General features: G+C 35.0%; 1 protein-coding gene across 1 annotated transcript in view; it reads right to left on the reverse strand.

Moving 5' to 3' along the window:
• Nucleotides 1-200: 200 nt before the first annotated feature.
• The window catches only part of MYCBP2 (MYC binding protein 2), a gene marked incomplete at its 5' end in the record, with an annotated part of 193,425 nt that continues 167,044 nt past the window's right edge, over nt 201-26,581 (reverse strand). Inside the window, 18 exons of the mRNA XM_084300818.1 lie at nt 201-1,000; nt 2,074-2,239; nt 2,439-2,546; nt 4,801-5,010; nt 5,972-6,079; nt 6,575-6,763; nt 7,854-7,957; nt 8,232-8,364; nt 10,925-11,053; nt 12,994-13,095; nt 14,857-14,976; nt 17,973-18,069; nt 18,338-18,621; nt 21,418-21,684; nt 23,214-23,294; nt 24,034-24,132; nt 24,319-24,558; nt 26,498-26,563. Of these exons, the coding sequence (XP_084156944.1) occupies nt 885-1,000; nt 2,074-2,239; nt 2,439-2,546; nt 4,801-5,010; nt 5,972-6,079; nt 6,575-6,763; nt 7,854-7,957; nt 8,232-8,364; nt 10,925-11,053; nt 12,994-13,095; nt 14,857-14,976; nt 17,973-18,069; nt 18,338-18,621; nt 21,418-21,684; nt 23,214-23,294; nt 24,034-24,132; nt 24,319-24,558; nt 26,498-26,563 (2,619 nt within the window). The 3' untranslated portion in view covers nt 201-884. The remainder of the gene's footprint in view (nt 1,001-2,073; nt 2,240-2,438; nt 2,547-4,800; nt 5,011-5,971; nt 6,080-6,574; nt 6,764-7,853; nt 7,958-8,231; nt 8,365-10,924; nt 11,054-12,993; nt 13,096-14,856; nt 14,977-17,972; nt 18,070-18,337; nt 18,622-21,417; nt 21,685-23,213; nt 23,295-24,033; nt 24,133-24,318; nt 24,559-26,497; nt 26,564-26,581) is intronic.

The raw sequence follows: 26,581 nt of genomic DNA on the forward strand, positions 1-26,581 counted from the left end.
TTCATATGAATAATAAAATTATCCAGCTTTTCTTTTAAAGAAGATTTGAGCAGCATTTTTCATATCTGAAGTATTTCCATAATCAACCGTTTACCCAACAACTTCCCTACTTTTTAAAATAACCTGCTGAAATAATGATGAGGAAAAATCCCTCGTACTAAAAACATTTCTGAAATTAAGACTTACACATTTGTTAGACTTTCACTGTATAAAAATGTACAGTGGCTTTATTGACATGTACATTCCATTATGTTTACAGCTGCAAGATATGAGGCACACTCAGTATTGCACTTCATTAAAATTTCAGGCTCAAACATAACCCAGAAGTTTAAATGAAACTGCTGTTGTAATTTAATAATTCTTATACAGGACAAACATTGATACCTTTATATACAGTGTGATACTTGTTACATTTATGCCTTCCTAACACAATTTTTTTTTTTTTAATAACAGTCTAGGAAATAAACCAGAATATTCCTCTTTCCCATCCCCACTTGTGATGCGTTACAATTGTACAAGATTACAAAAAGTCAGTATACAATAATCAATATTTTTTCTTTCTCCTGAAAGCCAGCATCATTCATAGTCCACAGACACACAGATCCTTTAATAGCAATTATTTATTTGTAAATGTCCAATGTTTCCTAGCCAATGACTGTAATGGCCACATGCAAACACCTCACAAGTTTTGATGTCTCGGTTCAAAAAATGTCAATTTCTCACAGCAAGAATTATGTACATGGTATTTGGCATCCTTCTTGCACTGTAAATTGTTCCTTTTACCTGGGTTATGAAATGGTCCCATCCTCATCCCAGCTGGACTTTATTTTCAGGACACTTGTGGGATGAGGGCACCTGTTTTGCTCTGGTTAAAAAACAAAAGTCTAAAAAGTGTGAGCATTTCTGCAAACCCCACAACCCAGAGCAAATTCTTCACCAGTGGGTGGATGGACAACATGAAGTGGACATTCTGTTCCTTCAAGTTGTTTACCTTTGGGACCTACATGGAAAAGAGAAAGGGAAAAAGAAGGGATCAGTGCTTGCATACTCGATGTAAATTCGGATAACATACACATAATACCCAATTTCCTCAAAAAACATATTAAGTGAAGGTATGTATGTTTGTATGGATATATGGTAGGCCTTTATTATTGATTCCTTATGAATTGATAAGAAACAGCAGATTTTACTGCTTTCACATAGTCAAATTCAAGCAAGAAGTCTAAAGGCTAAATAAGCTAAGAGAAATATTGCCATTCAATTAGATCTAATAGAACATGATCACAAATCGTTAGCTTCCTAAAAGAGTTGTGTCAAACATTAAAATTCATATTGAAAGGGAAAAAAAGCACCACTACCAGCAACAAAAAAGACTAAGCAGCCATGTAACTAAAATAAATCAAATACATCAAAGTAGAAAAGGCAAAAAGCTTACAGGAAGAGTAACTGAAATAGATTTCATCAAATCAATAATGTGGATAAAAGCAGCACAATCTAAAGGCAAAATCAGTAAATACGAACAAGAGTTGTACTCTGCAATAAAAAGGAATTTTAAGGTGTTAACAGGTATCTTTTTTTTTTTTTTTTCCTGTTTACTTCTTTCATGTAAATACCTTAATCAAAAAGCTGTCATGTGTTTTTAACAGCAAGGAAAATAATATGATCCAATGAGATCAGCATCAAATTAATGGCACGTAAAGTCAGAAACTAAGGCACCGGCAGTATTTTGCACATGGCAGCCACCTAAGTCCAGATACAGGTTTTAACAGTAGCATGTTAAAAGTTTTCAATATAATTCTGACACACCATGTCACATCTCAGGTCTGAACTGGTGTAGGTAAAGTCAAATGTCCTTCTGTAACAAAAGTAATGTTTAAAGAATCAGTGTGATCACATTGCCTGTATTATTGATGGGAAAATCAAAAGCATGCATAGAGGAAACTCATTTTAGTATTATTCCAGATACTGAATCCGACCCTAAAAATTATCAGTATGAATAGACAAGAATATCAGTTAGAACTAATTACTTATCTCAGCACTTCGTTTGCTAAATTTGCTCTGTAAAAATACTACCTGCAGGACAGTGTGGGAGTTCTTCTTTAGGGATGCTTGTCATTCTTTGGAAATCATCATGGCAAGCGTTGCAAAAGTGTGTTGTCCCAAAACAGAAAAAAACAGCAACTGAACAGCAGTAGCGGCATTTGTACTCTAAGAAATCTGTACCGTGTTTGGGACACATCTAAACAGAAAGAAAATAAAAACTGATAAATGAAAGAGCAATGATGTAACAATCCGAACAATACATTTCCACATTTTTAGTGTATATTAGTATCATGTGATACAAATAATTGTTAATGAGTATGAATTACTGTATGGCTCATATACTCAGGAAAAGCTTTAGAATTAGTTAATAACTTCGGTACAAGTTCTTTTCTTACCTGAGCCCTTGAAACATCAGAGCATGCACCACAAATAAGCTCTCTTGGATCATAATCATCTCCTTGTCCAGCCTCAGCATCACAACGAGCTTCGCCACCAAAATATGCCTAAATTTCAGATAGGAATGGTCGGACATTAAACAACAGACAACTGGTATTTTAACAAAATTGTTTTGTAACAGGAAAATGATGAATAACGACCATTACAGTATCCATTACACTATCCTGAGTAACTCTTGACATTGACTCTCTGTACATGTTTCTGAGGCACTGAGACAATGTCTCGATCTCAAGACACACAAGATTAAAAACTGTACAACCTACTCTGCTCTATGCTAGTGACTGCCAGGTATGGATATTCTACAAACTGCATATTAGACAGACTGAGGAAGCCTTCTGCCAGCAGAGCTTTTCATCAGCCAAAGGGAGTATCAGTTTTTATGCTCATGTGCGATCCCTTATAATTAGAACTTTTCTACATAATAATAATATTAATCTTACCTAATAATATTAATCTTACAAGGTTTCTATTTTCTAGACATTCATTACAGTTTCTCATGTTATTCTACCAGGATACATTAGGGTCAAAAATGTACCAGGTAAGACTGCCAAATCTAATGAATTTCTTCATAAAGTATTTTCACACGGAGTGGTGAGATGAGGTGAGGACTAAGATCCTTGCTTCTTTCATTACCATCTTATTAACTAATTAGACAACGAACAGAATTCTTGCTCTCAGCATTCTCTCCTTTTTGCAGTGACAATTAGGGCTCTATGACTGCAAAAGGCTAGGGAAAATGGTCTCAAGGCAAGCATGAGGAAGGAAAAAGTTAAGCAGACCACCTTCCCCCAAACTCTGCAGACTAAAAGAACAGAGACCTTCCTAAGGGATGTATGTTAGGGCATTAGATTGAAATTTGTGTTGAACAGGAGCTGGAGAAAGGGAAAACTGTTAGACATTAGTTAATTGAATGTTGCTGTTAAGACATATGGGTGCAGTATGAAAGGGAATAATGAGATACAAGGGAAGGAAAAAGAGGGAAACAAGAAAAACAGAAACAGCAATAAATACTGGAAAGAAGTGTAATGAAAAACAGTGTAAGTTTGAGAAAAATGAAAAAACGGAAGTATTTTTGTAAGGGAGCTTAGAAAGGCAAGAAGCAAGTTGCTAAAGGATGAGAAGTGAAAATCGATTAACTGTGGGAGGCAGAAACATAAGTGAACTGAGAAACTGCATAGTACTGAGCTAGAGGGGCTGTCATTACTGCTCTTCTCTAGCATATGGAAGTCAGTCCTTTCCCCTCTATTTCCAAATTGAATATTTCCATTTAACATAACAATTACTGGTGTTCCTCTTGAAAATTTTATAATGAAATTGCCTCACTCTATTCATTCCTAAGGGAAAAAAGAAAAAGACGTGGGCAAGCTGGGCACTCAAATCAGCTTCAGATGAAAGAAACAATGGGAGGGGGTCAGTGACAATCTACAATTTCTCTAACCATAGTTAAACAATATATGTCCTTCTCTGCTGGTGGAGTGATCAGGCTGTTTGTATATGTTTTTTCTCTTGATAAATTTCATATACTCGGCCTGCAGAAAATTATACATAGATGACCCGGAGCCCAGCAGGCTAGATGACACATACCCTGTTTCTATACTTCTTTTTTCATTCTTCTAGCTCACCTGTCTATCAGCTCTGTAATTTCTACACTTCAAAGGATCTCAATATGTTAAGATCTGAACTTAGGCATAACCACTTAAGAGTTTCCTTAACCCCATACTGAACAATTCAACTAAGACTTCTAGCGTCATGCATCAAAACTGAGAATATATTTTCCTGTCTTTTAAGACTATTGCTGGGGAAAACCACACCAACAGGCTTGTAGAAGAGGTCATTTTTCTGCCTCACATTTGCTGTTTACTGAAGTTGTATTGAGCTCCAAGTCAGGCAAAAGGTGCCCAATTCAGGTGAAATCTTAGTGCCAAAGTCCCTATATCAAAGAGTTAAAATGAAACCTATGGCATTTTAATATTCACATAAAGGATGAGGTGGAAGTATGACAAAGGGATGGTTGGTGTTCTGCTGAAGTTATCATTTGCACATTCTTTTAAGAAGGCTATGACCTCAATCTGCTTTTGGTTTCTGAATTCCTCTGTACACACTTTTGAGCTTTACAAAGTAAGATACTATGTACGTCTAACTTGCTCAATGTTTGTTTTTATTTTTTAAGGTTTAACAATTTCTTTTCTTGCTTTCCTATGCCATACACAATATATTAATGATATGTTCCATTCTTTAAGAAGTGACTTTTGAAACTTATGATAACGTACATTTAATTTGAGAAAGTACTAATAGTCATACCTTTTTGCATTTGTAGCAAACATAATAAGCATATCTGTTCATGGCATAGCCAGCTGGGTCATTATAAAATCTAACACCTGGTGTTGTGATGGCCTCACTCTTGTGCAACCCTTCATACTCCAATCTCATCAGTGCTTTTCTCCTTACATCTTCATAGAGTTCTTTGATTGGATCAAGCAAATCCTTTAATACTGTATGATTGATTTTGTTCTGAAATAAATAAATAATAATAAAAAAAATCACGATTAAAATATCTTGCATCTTTATTACAATACCTGCACTAACTTGTATTGTGGTCAAACAAAAATAGTACAATGGATGTCGTAAGGACATAAGCACTCCGGTAATGGACATTTCAAATAAAAAAAAGGTTGATTAATATTTTATTTGATTTTGGAATACATTTTTAACAAAAATGGTCTTTTGTTATATGAAATCATCAGCCTCACAACAGACTGTAACAACCACAAAGGGATCGTAAAAGGTACATGAAATATTCACCCGAGCACAGGAACATTCTGGTTATCTTTTTTCTCTAATTTTGCTCCTTTTTGACTTACTACTCAACAATTAAGAATAATGACTTTTAGTCCTCTGTACCAAGTCTTTATCATCTAATAATTACAAGCTATTGCCATAAATTACCAAAAAGCAGCATAAAGGAAGAAACACAGCATGCACAAATGCCTGACAAACTTAACATTCCTATGGCTTTAAGGTGCTTCTCTGCAGATACCATGTAATTCTTCAGTTCTGCACTTCTGCCACTGATAAGCAAAGCAGATTTAAAAGATGTACATAAAATGGAGAATCTAGGTTTCCTGCTTGAGACAATGTGAATTAAGATTACTTCTTCCCCTTTCCCCCCAGTGCCTAAAATGGGAATTTACAAGCAGATGGTGCTAAGAATAAAACAGCATTAAGGTAATGCCTGCATTATGCTTACTTTTTAAGAGGAGCCTTACTTTAGGGAATAGTAGGGAACGTAAAAAGATACATCAGTGAGATGCATCTATCATCTTTTTTTAGAGACATGAGAAGTTAAGGAAACAAGTGATGTATATCCAATTTATATTACAACAAGCAATATAGTATTTTAAAAAGTATGGGGACAGAGAGAGAGTATTAGGTAATTTGTTTGATCTATACAGTAAACACATAGATCATTTACCTTGCAAATAGGACAGGACATAAACCCAAAAGTTATCCTCGGCCCAAGCCATCTGTTTTCTAGTACACGTTGACAGCATTGCAAGTGGAAAACATGGCTGCAGTCCAACTTTAGGGAAAAAAAAAGAACAAATGAACACTTAAGTTACATTAACCACTAAAATATACGTGCTTACTTGCTTTTAAGTGGCAACACATACAAAATACAAAATTAATTTACTTAAAAGCCTGGAGGACCTCTACTTTCCTCTTAATAAAGAAATGAACGAATATTAAATATTTGTTAAAATCATAACCCTTCCATTCTAGAACAATCAGTGGCTGTATAAAATATATATGATATATATCTGTTATCTTAGTTGTTTTTCTCATTTATATATTTCAAATAGAGTAAACATAGCAAGTTAAGTTGATACAACCTGCTTATTTGAAATAGCAGTAATTCCGGGAAAAATAAAGCATTTCAAGTAACTTAAGTACTGATACTGGGTCTGTTTTGAAAAATTTAACAATGTGATTTGAAGGATTTTATATTTTAGCTTCTTTGACATTTAATATTAAAACCACAATATTATCTTTCAAAAAGAGGGGAAAAAGGATGAACCTGGATAGCTGGTGCTGCTGAAAGTGCTTCAGTAAAACAGATCATACACATGTCATCAGCATCTTGTTTAAGAGTGGTAGCATTCTTATCACAACCATGCAAGCATGGTAGACAGTGCTCTTCATTCTTAACACCTCCACATGGATGACCGCAGGGATGTGTCTTGCTGCAGGCAATTTTAGCATACTCCTATTAAAAGTAAACAATCATCTTACTTCTCCCTCCAAAGAAGAGTTTGATATCATGGTACTTTTTGAAGGATTGCTGGTTCATGCAATGAACTGAGATGAAAGAATCACTATTCATACTGCTGTCCACTGCTAGAGGAGGTACTCGAGAAAAACTGAACATTTTGTGTACATTAAGTAGAATTCATATCTTCAGTTACCCATAAAGTATCACTCCTGAATAGCAATGGCATAAAGAAACCATGATTTTTAAATTGTAACATTTCATTTTAATATACAGAGAAATATTCTTTAATCTTCCACATGTATTTTGTATATTGAGTACCTTCCATGTAAACACTGCTTGCCCTGTATTAAAACACATTATGGGCTCTTTATTAACTAGCATAAAATGCTTTTAGAAATTATGCTTATATGAAAATGATATTTTAATCACCTCTGATTTCAAGCCCTAGTAAGTAGAAAACTATTGTAAATTGCCAAGAAGCCAACAATGAATTGAGCCGAAATATTATTACAATCATATATATAGGCTGAAAGAGAAAGGGAAGATGTAAATGTGCAACACAAACAAAAATAGATAGTGTACCCTAAAAAACTGGTTGGGATTTGGCCCTCTGCCAAACGTACCTCTGTACCTGGACTGTAAGGGCATAAAACTACTCAGGACACATGCATACAACAGGCAAATCTGGCCAAACAACCCCAAATCTTGTATCTTCTATGCTCACATAATATATACAGGCTGCTACACAAACCACAAGCTTTCCAGTACACTAGACTTTATGTTGACAGAGTGTATTTAACTTTTTATTTGGAATACCACTGTGAAAACCTGAGATACTTTTGAAGATAATGAAACAACCTATTATTTCAGTTGAGTATTGGTGTTTGTAGCTTATAATTAAGCTAAATATTTACGAACTGGGAAATACTTGAATCATATTACAATACTCAATATTCAAACCTTTTTCATGAGAGAACTCATTTAAAATGGACCACAGCGATAAAGTTTGCTCAAAATAAGGTCTGATCCTACAGTCTCTTCTATTTTATGCATCTCCCAATGACTGATAATTATTAATACACACCTGGCAATCTGTGTCAGAACAAACGCTTCCCACTGCTGATAATTCTGTTCCACTCCTACAACCACAGAAACGACATGCTTCGGAACTGCTGGTGGTCGGTTTGCCTATGTCCACAAAAGGAAACAAAAATGAAAACTGTTGTAAGAAAACATAAGTGACGGATATCCTAAAAACAGACACCTGAACAACAATCACATAAAACAACCAACCAAACAATAACTCTTACGCATTTAAAATGTCTTATTTTTATTTAAAAACAGCAATCAAAAGTATTTCCCTTAAGCAAGTGAAAATCCTAACTTTTTTTTTTTTTGACAAATGCTCAGGTAAAAGGCAAGTATAAACAGGAAAAAGAACAGCTAATACAATTTGTTTTACCTGTCTGTTCTCTAAACTCCACCATAGCCTTCATAGTCTTAGAATCCGCTAATGCCATCAGCCAGAAAAGCTTGGTCCTACCACAACCCTCATGAAGATCAACTTTGATAGCTTCTTCTTCTTCTTTGAATACCTGTCAGGTCAATCAAAGAGATAATAAATAGCATTTCTATGTTATTTTTGTCACTCTCTCTTTGGATTCTGAACGGATATTTTAAAGTTTCTGTCAAATTTGTCTTCTACAAGTTATTTCTCTTTTATAGATTCTGTACGTTGTATATATAGGAGAGTGGATAGAGGTTTTGTGTTTTTGAAAGTAAGAATACATAAAATTATCACTCGGTATAACATGACTGGGAAGTAATACTACAGCAATGCTAAGAAAAGAGTTAGATAACATTTTTTCTAATTTAAAAAGTATGGAACTTGGAGTTCCTAACTGCTATTTAACTACTTCCATATGCCACAGAGTACTAAAAGCACAAGATAACATCAGAAATACCTTCACATAACCATGTCAGAAGTTTATCAAAACAACGCTGATAGTTATGGTTGCTATTTATAATACTATGTACTATATAATGGCAGTTATATAATACATAAAGATATAATAATAACATGTATCACTTTCACATAAATACGTAGTGAATACTTTTAGCTAAAATCAGGAAAATTCATTTTTTTTCTTTTTGCAAAATCAAAAAGCTGCATGAGATCCTTAGTGGACTTTATGCAGTCTCTTCTTTTTCTCCTTTCCTAAGTTTCAAAGAAAGTTCAGGTTTATCTATTTTACCTGTAATGCAATAAAAGAATTTTCCTGCGCATAGACGTATAAACTCAAGCTATATTTTAATTTATACTGGAATCAGAAAATAAAAACCCTAATAGCTTCACAAAGGATTCACCTAAGCAGGTCATAGTAACTTACAGACTGTCCTACCTTGAAAGGAGAGAAAATACAGTAAAAAGTATGTATGACAGAAGTTGGACAAAGTAAAGGAAGCTAAGAGAAAATAGGAGACAGGGAACATGACAGAATTTAAAGTTTAAATTGAGGGGCTTGACATGAAAGATGTAAAGGTAAAGGTGGTAAATAAAGATTAAAAGTTTAAACATGCTTTTAGAGGTGAATATAAAAATCTGATAAGTAGCTATTTTGGACAGATTAAAGGAGAGATGTGAGGACTTCTATGAGATAAGAACTTACTTTTATCAACTGTAATCTGAACAGGCTATATAGGAGAAATCAGAAAAATAAATGAGACTAGACTGTGGTGTGACAAGACTGAAGTATAGACACACAAAATCATCTTCTTAAGATGACAAAACAGAAAAGTTTCAAAGGGGATTGCAAAAATCCATGCGGAAAAATAGAAGACAATGGAGGCACATGGAACTTCTAGGCCGAATTTACATTGCAAATGCTGAGGCATCAAGGAAGAGATCTGTAGGGGGAAACTCTTAGTGCCAATGATCTCATATTTATATCACATGTACTCTGGACTAGCTGATTCCTTGCACTCACTGACTGCTCATTAGGAGCTGAATTGCACTAGGTGTGTCTCTGGACCTTCTGCTGTTTTTCTCTGTTGTTGTTTGTTTTTACTTTCACCTGGAAGGAATCCAACTCAAGTGCTTCAAGGCTCTCTATCAAATCAAAGCATGATAAGGAGAGAGAATCATACCTGCTTCAAAAGCACATTCCTAATCCTAAGTAAAACACTAATGCAGATTCACTCTTAGGAGAGGGCAAAAAGTAATGGTATCTACTGCATTAGCTTTGTTAATGAGGTCTGTTATTTTAACCTCTGTAATACAAGTAGTCATGGGAAAAGGGGAAAATAAAGGCCCACAAAAACGTGAAAGAGGGTGTTGAGAAAGAGGAAATATTCAATAGTTTCAAAAGTAACAGCATCTTCATTGTAAATTGCAATTGGAAAAAGAAATATTCCAAGGAGAGTATGTTCTGAGGTTTAGACATGAAGAGGATAAAAGGGTAACACAAAAGAACACTAAACAGCAAGGTACACAGCAATTTGTAAAAACTCATCTCGGTAAGTCAAAGAGGAAAGACATTTCATCCTCAAGAGGAAAACAAAACAAAAGAAAACAAAAGTCAGGTAGTTTTCAAGCTTATGGATAATGACAACATACTTCCGTGTGACAAAAAGACAGTGAGGGTTGGAGAAATACTGAAAAATAAGAGAAGACTGACATAAGGGAATCAATAGGAAAATTTGTTGTCAAGTGATGTTCCTGGATATTAAAAAATATATAAGCATTTAAACATGAAGGGGTTCGCAAGCACTGATTCATGATAGAAGTAGTAAAAGAGATATAATTTAAAAGGGATAAAGAACAAAGTATACTTAAGAGAGGCTATACAGTTCCTAGATGTTTCCTAACTATGTTTCTAGACAATGTTAGGATGAGAGAAAAAAGCTGACGTAGTGTAAGAATTAGAATTGGGAAATGCTACGTGATTTTCAAATGTTTTTCAGAAGATAACAGATAGAAATTTAACTAAAACAGAACAAAGAATTAAATGAAAACTTCTCTATTCCATCATCAAAACAAAAGCAAATAGCATTTTTAGGTTTGAATCTTGCAACTACCATTTGCTTGTAGATTAATCGGGGAAATGCACATAATATGTCTGCAGTGCATACGACATGATGACATGAATACTCTACCTGTCTCTGATGAGTTTTTGTTCGCCGATGGAGATGAAGGAATCGGTCACAATCTGTACACAAATTCCCACAGACATTACATAAAATGATTGCGGCAGTTTCACCATCATCATGGTTATCGCACATTGGCTGAAAAAAATAAGAAACATTATTAAACAATTCTCTATTAAATCATTTATTTACTTTCATGTGTTTTTATTTTCCCCTAACCCTGCCTCCCAAATTAATAATAGAGGATAAAGAGCTTGTATAGGTTATTAATTGTATATTTCAAATAATTAATATCTTAATAATCAGATCTGGACACAAAGAGCCCCTGTTTACTGCATCAGTTCTTCCAATATTCTTCATCTCTTATTTTACAAGAGGTAGTAAAGATCTATTCTACAAAAATATGTTTGAGACATCATTTTCAACAGATTTTTTTTTTCACAGAAAAAAAAAATTGTGCTAACATGGGTTACAGGCACATTAACAGAAAACTTCATAGACATACAAAATTTTCACCCTTAATTCTTTCACATGGTAAGTTCAGTCTGTTCAAGCACCTAATCTAAGTTGTAGGTTATCTACAACCCAGAGAGAACACAGCCCAAGCAAAAACTTCAAAATCTACCATAAATTAACTTGCTGTATTGATACATTTTTAATTTAACACAGACAGGTCTATTTTACAGTTCAAAATATCTGTACAAACAGAGTTCAATGACTGACTTTGATCATGCCTATCTCTGAGATCAAGTTTCCACTTTATTCCAGAACACATGGTTTCCAAGATATTGCTCCTACAACTTAGAACTAAATCTTTTCAGCAGCATTCCTGGTTGAGGGGAACACACTTCACCTCAAAATTTGAACATCCTGGTATAAAATGGGATTGGGGATTTTTGGGCTGGGTTCAGCAGCTTGTATGCCTGCTTGCCTATGTTTTGGCTGCTCCTCTAACATTTCCACTAGTTCAAAAAAGCCCCAATTTCTAACTTTTTTTCTTCCTATCTACAAACTAGACCACTGTTCTGTTTTTCTAATCTCCTACTGCTTGTCTCTGTGGAACAGCACAGGAAGCCAAAGGCAATGAAACTCTTCCTGTGAAAGCACAGACAGATGAAATGGGTTCAGTTTGTTTTCATAAAGTCAATCTTTTTTATTATGGAATTCATGTTTCTAGTTTAGCTATATAATTAGCTGACAAAAAATCTCTACTACAGGCCTGTCCTAAAATGGTTCATGATTAAAAAAAGCAATAAGGCTTTTTAACTTCTAAAGCTGTTCCATTAAATCATACATTAAAACAAAGATGACTTCCTAGGTATGAAAACTCATAGATTTGGGGAAGCCAAAATGTAAAGATTAAAAGATTTGAAGATTAAAGATGCATCTTTGCTCATGACCTTGAAAAGACTGCTCTAGGCTTCATGTTTTCTCTTAGTTGAGCAATATTTTGTGCTGAATTTCAAAAAAGGTACACAGAAGCCTCTTGACTTTCTAGAGTCTTTTCGTAATCACCTCAGAAACCTTTTGTGCCTCATATGCTTTTTGTGATACTGGAAAATACTGACAGAAACTTGATTCATCCACTGTGTTTCATACTAAAGTTGTAAATCCTCTGGCTGAATGGTAGCTTTACTAAATTCATTCAGAGAGTTTCTTTCTTTTTGGGGCAAGTAGCCTCCCACTTAGATGTGGAAGACAAAGCTGAATTGCAGATAAGTAGTTCTTGAGGAATACAAAATAATTGACTCTGTTATGTTATAAAGATCCAGATAGAAGGGAAAAATCTCTTACAGAAGGTATCGTATTAAATGAGTTAATCTATTCTCAAAAATCCATCCTACAGGTCTTCAATGCACCCTGAATAGCAGTAGCATTGCTACCTTACTATTGATGTAAGTTGGAATTTCCATTTCTGAGCAGTATTTGCCTAGAAACCAAATACTTCAAACATGTACAATTTCCATGAGGGTGGAATAAGGTTAGGCAAAGTTCACCTTTCCCTGTCACTTACTTGAAATTCTTTGACTACTGAATAAATCCAAATAAAGAAAGAAGCATATGAGTTTCAATCTCACCATCTGTTTCTGTTGTCCATCCTTTCCCATCCACCTTCCTGATGACAGTCTATCAACATGATCCTGATCAAGTACGCAGAGGGATGCTAGGGCCAGCCACAACTATTTAAAGACAAGGCAGAAGTAAATGGTTTAGAAAAAATAAATTAAAAAAAATCAAAATACAAAAAATTTAAACTTTGACAGCTAAGAGTACCACTGTTACCTGAAACCTGTACCATCATTAGCTGAAGCCTGTCCATATAATGCAAAAAGCCTGTCCATATAAGTCAAACACAAAACAAAACTTATTGAACTTTTGAGAGCTGCCTTGTTTCTTTCAACTATGACACTTTATGGTCGTAACTATGGCAGTTGTAGCACATGAGAGAAACAGTGAAGAAAGATCAAGCGGTGTATATTACAGAAATGTGGAAAATACACGAAACAACTAACACTCGTATATCATCCCAAAGCATTGCAGATTTTGTAGGGAGAGGAGAAAATTGAAGGAGACAGACTAATCAAAAAAGTAACTTTAGGTCAGTGAGATTCATTTCCCTGTGTTCTCTCCTCACTGTACTGGGCATTACCCAGAAAGGGGTCCTGAGCTAAATGTCCTTCAGGCTCCACAGGAATGTTTTCTCTCTTTTTCTCCATTGACTACAGTGAAATCCTAAAGAGATTAGCTACATGAGGATAACTTGTCAGCAGGCCTGCAACCCAAACTGAAATGCACTTGACAGGTGCATTTTGGAATTGCTTTTGAACAAAAGCAATTGAACAAGTTTTTGAACAAGTTTTGATTTCAACAAAATGGCTTTTGTTGAAGAACTGTAATAGAATACCCCCAGAAATGTGCACTTTCATGACAGGACTAAGTTCATTCACAAGGAGAGCTGGCCTGATGTTCAGGGCTCCTCTATGACCTGATTAAACTAACACAGCGACAGCAGGAGCTACTGGTATTCTGAGACAGTGTCTTTGAAAAAGATGAGAATATATTAGTAAGAAGGTGGAATAAAATCCTGGCACAGCCTTTAAGATGGAAAACAGCATGAGTGTTGAATGCATGCAACCATTGCAATCTCTTCTTTTATTCAATATTACATTTATGAAGACAAAATCTGTACTGCCTAAGATGGAAAGATTGCCATGATTTACAGGTATGCTTTTAGTGGAATTTCAAGCAATCTATTGAAGTTAGTCTCAATTTCTGTAAAAGATTCATAGAAGAAGTAAAGAAAAAAACAGGCTCAGCAAATTATTTTTCGTTTTGAGACTAAAACACAGATGAAGTTTAGCTTAGTTGTGATAGAGAATGTTTATTTTTTTTTCCCTGAGTGTTTTCATAATAGCTTTGAGATGTGGCAGCTGATGACCTAGAAGTCAAACCACTTAAAATGATAGCACAGAGAGCTGGAGAAAGACAGCTGATACATATTGTGCAATTTTCCATGCAGATCACATAAATTTAGTTAAAGGCAAGTTTCACAAACTTAAAGCAGAATTACTTCAAGAATAAAAAAAACGAAAGTGTAGGAATAACACTTACTCTTCATTACTTTAGAGGTACACACGATGCAGACTTAATCAAAAATTCTGTTTTTACCTCAAATAAAACAACTCAATCTACTGTGACATGAAGAAAGCAGGACTTATTAGGACAAGCAGTGACTGACTTAAGAATAACCTGTCATTACGCACAGAGCTTAAGTAATAACCTAATGTTATGCACAGAGCTAAATTTATACAATGTAAGCTGTATACTGTATACATTATTTCCTGAGAAAACCCACAGGGGAAGTATTTTCTGAAGAATAGGAGGGCTCTTCCTACTGCATGTTTGCAATGAACTAATGTCAAATTCAGTAAAATTCTTACTCTGGTTGTTGCAATGCACCTCACTGGTGATCGGTATTCTTCTTCCATTTTGGTCAGAGCTATGATGGTTTCAGCAATAGCATTCTTTGTCACACGGGACCAAGCTTCTGACAGATGACCCTGTTAAAGAAGAAACTATACGTAAATGTCTCAAAGAATTTATTATAGTTTTTATTAATATTTAAAACAACTAAAATTGAATTGCTACAATGTTAGGTTAGGATCTCAGGTTCGGATAGAAAAAGAGTAAGTCAGGAATAACTTCGACAAATCAGGTGTTTTCAAATCCAACAAATCTGGTAAAATTAATCCTCAACTAGTCAGGTGACTGACTGAGGTAGAATCTATGACAGAAAAGAACAGAACAGCATTGTTCAGTTGGAAGGGATCTTCCAAGACCATCTAGGCCAAATGCCTGACAACTTCAGGGCTAACCAAAAATTAAAGCATATCATTGAGGGCATTATCCAAATGCCTCTTGAACAGTGACAACAGGCATAGGGCATCAACAACCATGCTAGGAAGCCCTGTTCTAGTGTTTTAACATGCTCACAGTGAAGAAATTTTTCCTGATATCTATTCTGAACTTTCCCTAGTGCAGCTCTGTGCCATTCTTGTATGACACAGGTCACCAGGGAGAAGAGTTTAGCACATCCCTTGCCACATCCCCTCCTCAGGAAGTTGTAGAGAGCAATGAGGTTGCCTCTTGGCTTTCTTGTCTCTAAACTAGACCACACAAGTGTCCTCAGCCTCTCCTTCACAGGCACTGACTTATACCCCAAAGTTGATAACCTAGAGACTGCTAAATTCTTAACTTCTTAATGTAATTTCTAAAATCACCTTGTGCTAAAGGTGCTGGAAACAACTGAGACTCACTGAATTCCAAAACAGAAGCTACAGTGACTAACTCTGATGTAGATGCCTACATCGCAGATGTTGAAAAAGTGAGATGAATCCAATTTGTAACACTTAGAAAGTGACCAGTAAGACCTACATTACCCTACTGCTAATTAGCAGCTCTACAAGGCCTCAAAGAAACGTTTTCAAGCTGGGACTCCTCTATTCCTCCACCCTTTTTGGAGTAACAGGGCTGATCACCTGAACATGCTCTGAGCAAACCTAAACCACTGAGGTCCCTTACAAAACATACTTAATCGGAAAATGTTAGTACTCCCAACCCTTGAATGCCTAAGCCACATCTCCCTCACCTAAAATAAAAGGCAATAAAGTTCAGATCTCCTCTCTGTACAACAGGAGAGGAGTGTCCTTATTGTGCGGCTACTAAATACTGTAGAGTAACTCAGACCCAATCATTCTTTTAGGAGATGCTATACTTTAAATAGTGCAGAATCTACTGAGAGATTTATATCCATATCTGCGAGGCCTACTCCTTTATCTGACTGACCTGATTTCCCTCCTCCTTTTGGGGGTAATCAATAATTATGTTTTTATTCCAAATAGAATACTTTTAACAAGAGAATTTAAGACCCACACCAGTATACCCAACACTATCAGAAAACTATCAGGGCATGTGCAAGATGGATATTTGATTACATATCCAAGCATACTCTGCATATGCACTTAAGTTGTCATGTCCAATTCCACAAGGTTTAAGCACTCTCCTGCACATCTGCAATGATTTTGTAGAACCAGATACTAATGAATGCAGCTGCGTTTCACGGGTGAAGGTCTTGAATGGTGACAGAAATTGCTTAGACAAAACTACAAGCACCCGATTCTAGTCAGTCAGCCATTTTTTATTTCTACTAATCTCTTTATTTTATTCCTGGCAAAGGTTTCTGCATAGTTTAGTTCTGACTGGTTATTCCTTTAAGGGATCACCTCTCCTGTAATGGAAGCTTCACTACCATGCTGGGAGCCTTCATGGCTCAAGGCTGAGGATTCTGTGAGGCAACAAGCAGTTCTGCAACAGGACTACACAACAGCTATTAGAAGATTATTCAAGTGCAAAGCCAAGTGGTCACAAATGGGGAAATATCTGAATTAACATTGCTTGTATCTCTGTGACACTGATTTAACGCCTTTAAAATATACATATTATGATCACTTTGATTACATATTTGCTTTCCTACAGGTCAGTTTTGAACAAATGAATAGCAATCTAGTATTTCCTTTTCTCAACTTAGTGGCTGAACTTCGTAACTGTTAAAAGCACAGTACTCAAACTCTTCTTTGAACTCAGTCATATGTTCATGGAGCTTCCCGTCACACTAGTCATAACAGTGCCAAGCATTTCATAAATCTTCATCTTATAAACTTCCTGTGTGCTAAGGACCGTGGCAACTTCAAACATAAAATGAGACACAGAGTCTGCACCGCAGCTCTCAAACAATTTGTGTACTGTAGTTCTCCCTCTATGGAAACCAGGAGTGGTAGTGGAGCCAGCACACAACTTTCTTATGTGACACATGGACTGGGAAGGGTTGTCACAGTAAACAGACTTAGTTTGAGAGATTGGAGGTCAATACTATAAACCGCTTCAGAAGTTTCAAGTTTGAGATGATGCAGGATGCATTTATTCTTCCCCCTGCAGTATATGTATGAAGTATATTTTGGATACTCAAAGCGTTCATTAGCTCAAGTTGAAGTTGGGAACATCCAGCATTTAGACAGGATGTGGAGCCAGAATCCCATAAACAAGGACCACAGAGTTTGCTTCAAAAGACTTGACCAATATCATTTCAAAATGCTTCATAAGAGAATCCACTATTTTCGTGATGTTTTCCCACTTATCCAAAACATACCTACCAACAGCAGCTACAATACCAGCAACAACCCTTAAAAAAAAAGTCCTGAACAAATCAGCTGCCCCTGACAATTCATTCTGTATGTATGTTGCATCCTATACGATGGAGTGGGATACCTGAGAAAAACATGGACCTACCTATACATACAGGAATCACATTAATCATGGCATTTACTGTGCTTCTAGGCTCAGACTCTACCCAAAAGGTTCTATTTTTTTCTTCTTGAGACCAACTCACATTTAAAATCTCAACACAATATCAACTCTAATGGAGATTACTGAAAAAATGTATTATTGATTATCAGAAATATTTGAATATCCCACACACATTTAAAGGATAGATACTTACTGCTGCCATGTCTTTAATCAGCTTAATAATGATCTCTGAAATCTGTGTAGGTGTTGAACCCTTCATCCACCAATGGCTTTCACCTCGCCGAATATAGCTACAAAGAACATATTGTAATAAATGAAAAAAACAAGCAATTAGCTATATTTGTCAAAATCTACCTTAAATAAACAGTGAACATGTTCAGCATATGGTAGCTTTTTGTTTGTTTTTAATCAGACTCACTAATAACTTGACCTATACTGTCAGTGTTATACATTTTTCCCATTTATTAAACAAAGAACATAAAAGACAACAACTGACTTCAAAATATGCATTTCTTTTATGCTTTTAGCTTGAGAGCACATACTTATTTTTAAACAAACCTGGAATTGAAGATCATGGGAAGTGTGACTGTAGTAACTCCTTTGCCTGCAGTAGTGCCAGCTGTCCCAGTTATAGTAGTTCCTTTGGCTTTTAGCTGTACAGTGAGAGCTTTGGCAATGCATCCCAAAAACATATCTAAGATACCCAGTTTATTCCAATCTCCTTTTTCTGTTGAGTGAATGATATCGCTTATATCTGCTGGTGGAAGAGACTTCACTCCTATTATACTAGCCAGGCGACTAGGGGTTACCTCAGGCAAAACACGTCTTAGTAACGATGTTACCTGGAAAAAGAATCAAATCACCACAACTCTTACCAAGACAGATAGAGTTTTCAAGCAAAATCATATAAACTCCATTTTCTCCTTCATAAATTATTTCTGTAAGACAGAATGCAATGTCTCTACGTATCGAAATTACACATGTAAGACATTCTGTAAGGTTCTCATCTTACTTTTAAGTAATTGTTCTTAATATGCTGAGGCAAGGCCTAAGAGTCCAAAACCAATCTCACTCAAAAAATTCTTAATCTTCATATAATAATAAAACCATGCTTGGTACTGAAGTTATGATAGCAGCTATGCAGATGTTTGCACAACTTTAATTTGCTTGCACATTACCGACACATCCACCTTGTATATAGTCTTTAAATGTCATAAACTGTAGTAGAACAGTTGGAGACTTAAGACTTCTGAAAACAGAAAATACTTTCTTTGAGGTACCGAAAACCATTATACCCTTCCATGGTACTCTCGCTGCATGGCCATTGGCCTCACACCCCCTTTCAGTTTCCTTGTGATACTCTAACTAGATTCTTCTGAGAAGGAAATCTGTGCCAATTGATCTTGATCTAACATAATCCACCTTGAAAGGATATTCTTCAGCTTCACCAACAGGTGGAATTGGGGTTGAAATTGGATATGCCATGCACAGTTTGGTCCAAATCAGGATATACCAAAGTTTAGAGAGTTATATTTTATATCTCATCTCCCAAGCCTTCACTGTTCTTTTGAAAAACTGTTTACATTTTAAGAAAAAAATATATTTTGCACATCTGTAATAAATCAGAATTACCAAGTGGGACTGTATCTGCCTCCAGACGAGATATGACATTCAAAAAGTTCAGAAAATTGAAAACAGGAATGTGGAGAATATAAAACTTCTGAACCATGAACTAAAATCCACACAGAGAAGACACACCAGCTAGCAACAGCAAGCTAGTGCATTAACTGTACTAAAAGAAATATTTCACATGTGTACAAGTTTATGGTATATTATGTGCATATAAATACAAATATACTCACACATACAATGCTCAAGTTCATAAAGAAACAGAAGTATTAAAACTCTACCTGAGGATACCAGAAGTAGAAATGAATTATTTTCTTCCACACTACTCGTAGCTTGAATGTAAGATAAAGTTGCTATGGATTCATGCCACAACAGTAGGAAAGACTGCTAGTTAAAAATCTGTGATCTTATCTGCACAGACTATATGGACATAAGATACGCAAAATATAAATTACCCTAATCGCAGTGGATTCTTAGATCCTGCCCATTTGACAGACATTGCAAGACTTTTCTGCTCATCTGTCAATGTTTTAGCAAGACAGTCATTAAACCTAGTCTTTAAAACTAGCTGTCACTATGCCCTGAGGGCAGACACAATAATAGAAAGGTTGGAATTAATGATGGCCTCTCCAAATCTTGCACAGATTTACTAACATTTGGAGCATACACATGACATATAAAAGGAGTAACTGAATAGCTCTCAGACCTTTTCAGCACAATGAAGGACCATGACATCTTACTAAAAAATAAGCAGTCACCTGCTTCCTTTACTATCTCCTTTCATGCCTGTAAAACTGATCCACTTTTTATACAGAATTATTATTTGCAACAAAAAACAAACCTGCTTTAAACTTAACACATTTGATAAATGTAAACATAACAGCTCTGATATTTTAAAAGAGCATCTCTAATTCCTGCAATTACTTGTAATAATTCTAGATGATGCTCTTCCTTATAAGCAAAGAAAACAAATGCAATATGTGAACTTCAAAAAGTTTCTTTTTGGAATGTAATAGATAAAACTGGTCTAGATCTAAGCACTGCCAGTTTCAAGGCAGTGCCAACTTCAGAATCTAAAGTTTCATTAAAAAGAATTTATTGCAACTGAAAGGAAATACCTGACAAACTGAACATAACTTAACAGGACATGGATGAATCTGTTGAAAACACAAACAACTGGGTTACAGTGAAGGTCAGATTCACTGAATTTCTGAAGTTTGAATTCATTGAAGAATGAATTCCTGACATCACTCCAAGTCAAAGGTTGTGTGTTTCTGTAAAAGACACCTTCTATGATGTACAAGACAACCAATTGCTTTTGTACTTCCTATTTACCTGCTGAGAAAACCTTAAGTCCCTTTGACACACATTCTGAGAAAGCAGCTCATCTTGTCAAATATAAAATTATTCAGAATAAGGACAAGAACAGTTAAGTGTTTTTACTCAAAGGCATTTCGGAATAGTTTCTTCATTTAGGTTGCTTATGACACAAATGTTATCTAAAGCAATTTTGTGTTCCTACATCTCAAAGTTACACCTCTTGGGAACACAGCATAAAAAAACTTCCTCAGAAGTGATTTTATTTTATTACTGTAGGTTTCGATATTGAGTTTACTGCTAACAGCTTTATACAGTTAAATTGTGGTGGTGTTTGGTGTATATATATCAAACACATAGAACTTGATAATTTTAACTCCATTCAAAAACTTAAAACAAAACCAAAAAAACTATCAAACTGTCAGTTAAATTCCAAAAAGAGAGTCTGTAACTTGCTTTCAAATAGTCATAAATTTATATTTGCCCTCTACTCATGACTGCAATACTAAACTGAGATGCTCTATTTACAATTATTCCTTATGTGGAATAGTCTGAATATGATTGGAAAAACATTTTGAAAGTGAAAACCCAAACTTACATTTCACAAAGAAATATTATCAAGCACATGATTATAGGATTTTAAAGACGTTTTTCTACGAAACCAAGACAGGCAAGGAATAGTTAGCACTCACCTGTCTCTGCACCCTAGGAGAAGCTGTGTGTAATAACGAGAAGAGATCCTGGAGCAGAGTCAGCTGCTGAGCCAGATACTGCCGGCCTACATTGGAACCGCTCAGTGCCAGCACCATTGACAGCAGCTCAAAGCAATATGCGTCAGAAGAAGCATCTTCATCATTGGGTTGTGAGTTGGCATTCTCTTTGCTGGAGATGGCATGCTCCCACTCCTCACGCACACGCGTCGCTTCCATTCGTATGGCCTGGACTATATGAGCACATACCTAGCCAAGTAGAATCCAAATATGTAGTTAACTCTTAAAAACTTTTAACTTAAAACTTAAAAAATTTAAACTTTAAACCCAGTCTGATCACTTGTAATTTCATTATCGTCACATATATGACAAAAACGAGAAGCCTGTGAAATTTGTCCTGTCTTTAAATTACTTCTCAACATTAACAAACTGAAATTAAGAATAAAATCTAAATCTAAATTTAGAATAAAGATCTAGATAAAATTCTTCAAAATTAATGTTTTGATTTAATACTGGATTTGCTCCTCTTCACTCAGAAAAAATTAATTGGAAGAACGAGTCTTTACTGTAATTTCCTGCACTGCATTTTTTTTTTTAATATAGGATTCAGGTGAAGAACAAAACACACAAGTATAAGGAAACACATTTAATCAATATCCACAAAAGAAAAGTACTTATTTAAATGCTTATTATCTTGTTTACTTCATTATTTAGGAAACTGAAGAGGTTTTGGATAGCGTATTTTCATTTTACCAATGGCATGTTAGAAAGTATATTTAAGAGATTTTAAAACTTACTACGGATAGGTGACAAAAAAGGACAAGACATGAATAATCTACTAAACTTCAAACAGAATCTAATTCTTCTTGTACTACTGTGAAATTTTTCACTGTACTGTTTGCCTCATCATAGGTGTAATAAAAATAAAACAAATGGATATGTTAATTGGTGTATTAAAAAAAAAACAACTTTAATATTTAAAAGAATCACAGAATCACAGAATTTCTAGGTTGGAAGAGACCTCAAGATCATCGAGTCCAACCTCTGACCTAATGCTAACAGTCCCCACTAAACCATATCCCTAAGCTCTACATCTAAACGTCTTTTAAAGACTTCCAGGGATGGTGACTCCACCACTTCCCTGGGCAGCCTGTTCCAATGTCTAACAACCCTTTTGGTAAAGAAGTTCTTCCTAACATCTAAGAAGAAAACAACACACTCTGTAACTACTTCACATTGAGAAAAAAAGATAAGTAAAACCACACACCTAAACTTCCATTAACTACAGGCAAGAATAATTTAAGAATCCCTACACTGATTACTTTTTTAGGCTTACATTTCATCAAACATAAATATGTTTTGTTGGCAGATAGGAGGAGAAAAATGTGTGAACTAAGAGTCTAAAGTCTGTCATCACCTCCTTTAACTTTTAGAGTGTATATTATCACACTACTGTTACCAACAGAAACAAATTACGTACCACTTACAACTTCTAAAACAATTTGAGTAACAGAATATTTTTTTATCTTATTAAAATCGTTTTTTTCAGTGCCAGTTTCAGCAGATTTTTCATATAAAATACATACACACAATTAAAATGTAACCCAAAATTTGATTATAGAAAACAGAAGTTCTCTGTAATCACCATCACCTGTTCTATAAATTTATGAAGTCATAACTGAAAATGTCAAATAAGAGTTTCTATATTTACTGGAAAATAGTATAACTATTATAGAACACATATACTTAATCCTCAAAGCATTTCAGAGTGAACAAACCTGCTTTTGCAAATTCGTCAGTTTGCTCCGGCTGAATATGATTCCTACCATGTGCTCTTTCAGGTCCGCATCTGATGTTGCCTTTGTAAAAAGCATATTTAATATTAGATCAAGAGTGCCAAAAACAATTCCTAACTTCCTAATAATTACACAAAAGCAAGAAGTATAAGCAAAATAAATTTGATAATGTTTAATTTTCTTCCTCTTTAGGAGTAAAATTTGAGGATGAAGTAAGATAATCAATAAGCAAAAAAGGTGAAGTATAGTTACCCAAGATTCATCCTCTTCATTTACGTTAATACAATCACTCATTAAGTCTTTGTAGAGCAGTGCACAGAATATACTTTTCACTTTATATATACCTTATATATTTTGCAATAAAAGAAACAGGCAATATACACTTCTTAAACTACTCCTTGCTGGAAGACATGAGAGTATGCTTGATAAAAGGATACTAGTGAGTTTTTTTAATAATTCTTTTTTCTCCAAACATCAACAGAGCCCCTCCCTTTTGAGGCATAAGATATTAGGCAAGAAGGGCTTTCAGGCTGACCATTACTTCAGGCATTAAGTACTTTTGTAATTGTATGGATTATTTGTGTCACTGCTAGTATGATAGTATGATGTTGCTATACATGTATACCCCAATAAAAATTGGCTAATAAAAAAAAAAAAGTAATTTTAAGAAAAAATATGCGATTGTGACATGTTACTTTTGTTGTGATTTACAAATTATGGAGCATAAAACATGACAAATATGGAAAATCATCCTGGATTTTTTTTTTCAGCGAAGTAATATTGGTAGAATACAAATAAATACATTGTGTACTTTTTCTTCTCCTTCTGGGGAAGACAAGAGTGCTTTTTCTTCTTGTTCTGGAGTTGGCTCAGCATCACCAGAGATGAGTTTTCCGAATACCTGGAAGAAAGATACTGATAATTAACTTATCTCAAAGATAAAAGTGTGCTGTTGTGACATTTTACTTAATACATAAATACATAAATACATAAATACATAAATACATAAATACACTTAATACATAAAGCACTGAAAGTCTCCTCTTATAGTAGATTTCACTGTTTTAACACATCAGCAAAAACCCACCTGGGACGTAATAAGTCGGAATACTCTCAGCGTCTCAGATTCACAGTTTCTTTGCTGAGCTACACTTGCAGAAATCTGTCCTGCTATTTTAATGCTTTCACCATCTTTCCATCCAAGAATTTTCACTTGTCGAACTCTGAGTGTGTTCTCTGGACCTTTCAATTCAATTTTGATGATGTGATTATCACCCCCAGGAAGTTCACTTGTTACCCAGCCAATATGTCTTGAATCCAAGTCTACCTATTAAACAGGAATATAAAGATGGGAACTGACATTGCAACATCAAACGAAAAGTCACCTACCTTTAAAACAAATCTGTTGCATACCACTGGAACAAATACAGCATTTACTATAAAATTTTCATTCTGAGTAGTAAGACTACCAACATGTTTAATTATAAAAATATTCAACTTGATGAATGCAGATTAAAACATTTCAAACTTAAGTAAAATGACATACAGCCATTATTTTTGTCTTTAAAGGCTATTGAAAATAGTGAACTATCAGTCACTTTTATTGTCTAAGCAACAGTTCGCACATTAAAAATATCCATTTTGAATTGACATTTGCTTACAGCTTCCTGTTAAAAATAAAAAAGTCACCATAATTTACCTGAAAATATAAGGCACAATTATCAGTACCTAAGTTATTCTATCTCACTTCACATAAACCCCTGTAAAATATTAACTCTGCAGATGTCACTAATTGATATCCTTATTAATAGAGGAAGGACTTCATAATTGTAAAAAACGACAGATGAATTGTATCATTTAAACTATGATACCACTATTGGAAGATAAAAAATGCTTCATGCTCAGAGCAGCCTCAGTGACCCTAAATTACAGTTGTTCCTGAGTATCCTCTCACTTCCATAGGGCCCAAATACTATATATAAACAAACTAGCATTTGTTCCTCCCCCATTTCTACCCCAGTTCTCAATGTCTGCATTAAACTGTGCTGCAGCAGACAAGACTGACTTTTTATTTAATAGCACAAGATAGAGACTACGTATGAGATGGGGTACAGTATGCTGGTGCATTTTAAGATAAAAAGCCTGTGGGAGAAATGCTAGAGGACTGTTTAACAAGGAGGAAGCAAAGCTGAATTAAGTCCTGCTTATCCTCTGGAAGTGAATGATCCCTGGAAAAATGCCTGGGCACTGTGTTCCAGCAGACAGAAACAAAGGCATGGATCAAACTAACAAGACTCAGAGAAATATATACACTACATATACATACACACACACACACTTATGTCTACGTATATCCAGACACACTCACACTTCACTATTTAGTATGAGCAGACTGTACCAAAGTTTTTGCTTGTTTCAGAAACATAACATCTTTTGGAGCTATATTTTTACCTTAAATGCTCTCTGAGGATAAAACGCAGAGAAAAGCGAAACCATCTCTCCCTCATCTGGTTTAACTGTACAGAATTTCAGTGTTATCAAATGTCACCTGTGACACAGTTAAGACACTTCTCCCTGAAGAACCTTACCACTAATAGCCAGTAAGCTAAATGATAGAAGTTTTGAGCCCCAAACAGTAACTGCTTACTTAAAACCTTAAATATATTTAATGGGTCACATCAATGTTGAAATACAAAGCACTGTTCTCTGTGTAAAAACCATGCATTTATCATTTAGCTTAGTAACAGAACTACAAAGATTGAATACTATTCTGAACTTGATTCTCTGGACAGACATCCAAATCTACACAAAGCTGAGAACTAGAAACAAGGGAAAATGTGTGTTATGAACATGTATTAGATAACATATTAAGTAAACCCTAATGCTGAAAGTAAATAATTTATTTTCTTTTCTTCAGTGTTCTACTTCTGCTCAGTCCTCAGTTGCCCTTCTCTAATGAAGAATGCTTCCATGAAGCAGATGAAAGCTAGTAACAGTACAACACTAAGCAGCTAGCCGTCAGAGCATCTAATAATGTATAATACTATGCCATACAATTATTTCAGACATATTTAGATAAATTAAACTCTAAAATACTCAGTATATATGAAAAGTGAATTCTGTTATTAATAACATAGTATTTTCAAAGGAAGCCCAATATTTTCAAAACAATGTATTTTCCGTAAGAAATGGAAAATATTTGCTCTAAAACTCTGGCATATGCAGCCAAAAACATTACTGCAATTTTTCAATGTTAAAATGTTTACCTGCTTTATTCTGCAGAGATCTTCTACTGCTTTGCCAGTTAGGAAGGTCATTGAAGTCACTTTGTTCTACAACAGATAAGCAAA

Source organism: Netta rufina (assembly GCF_964035555.1).
Source record: "Netta rufina genome assembly, chromosome: 1".
Lineage (NCBI taxonomy): Eukaryota > Metazoa > Chordata > Aves > Anseriformes > Anatidae > Netta > Netta rufina.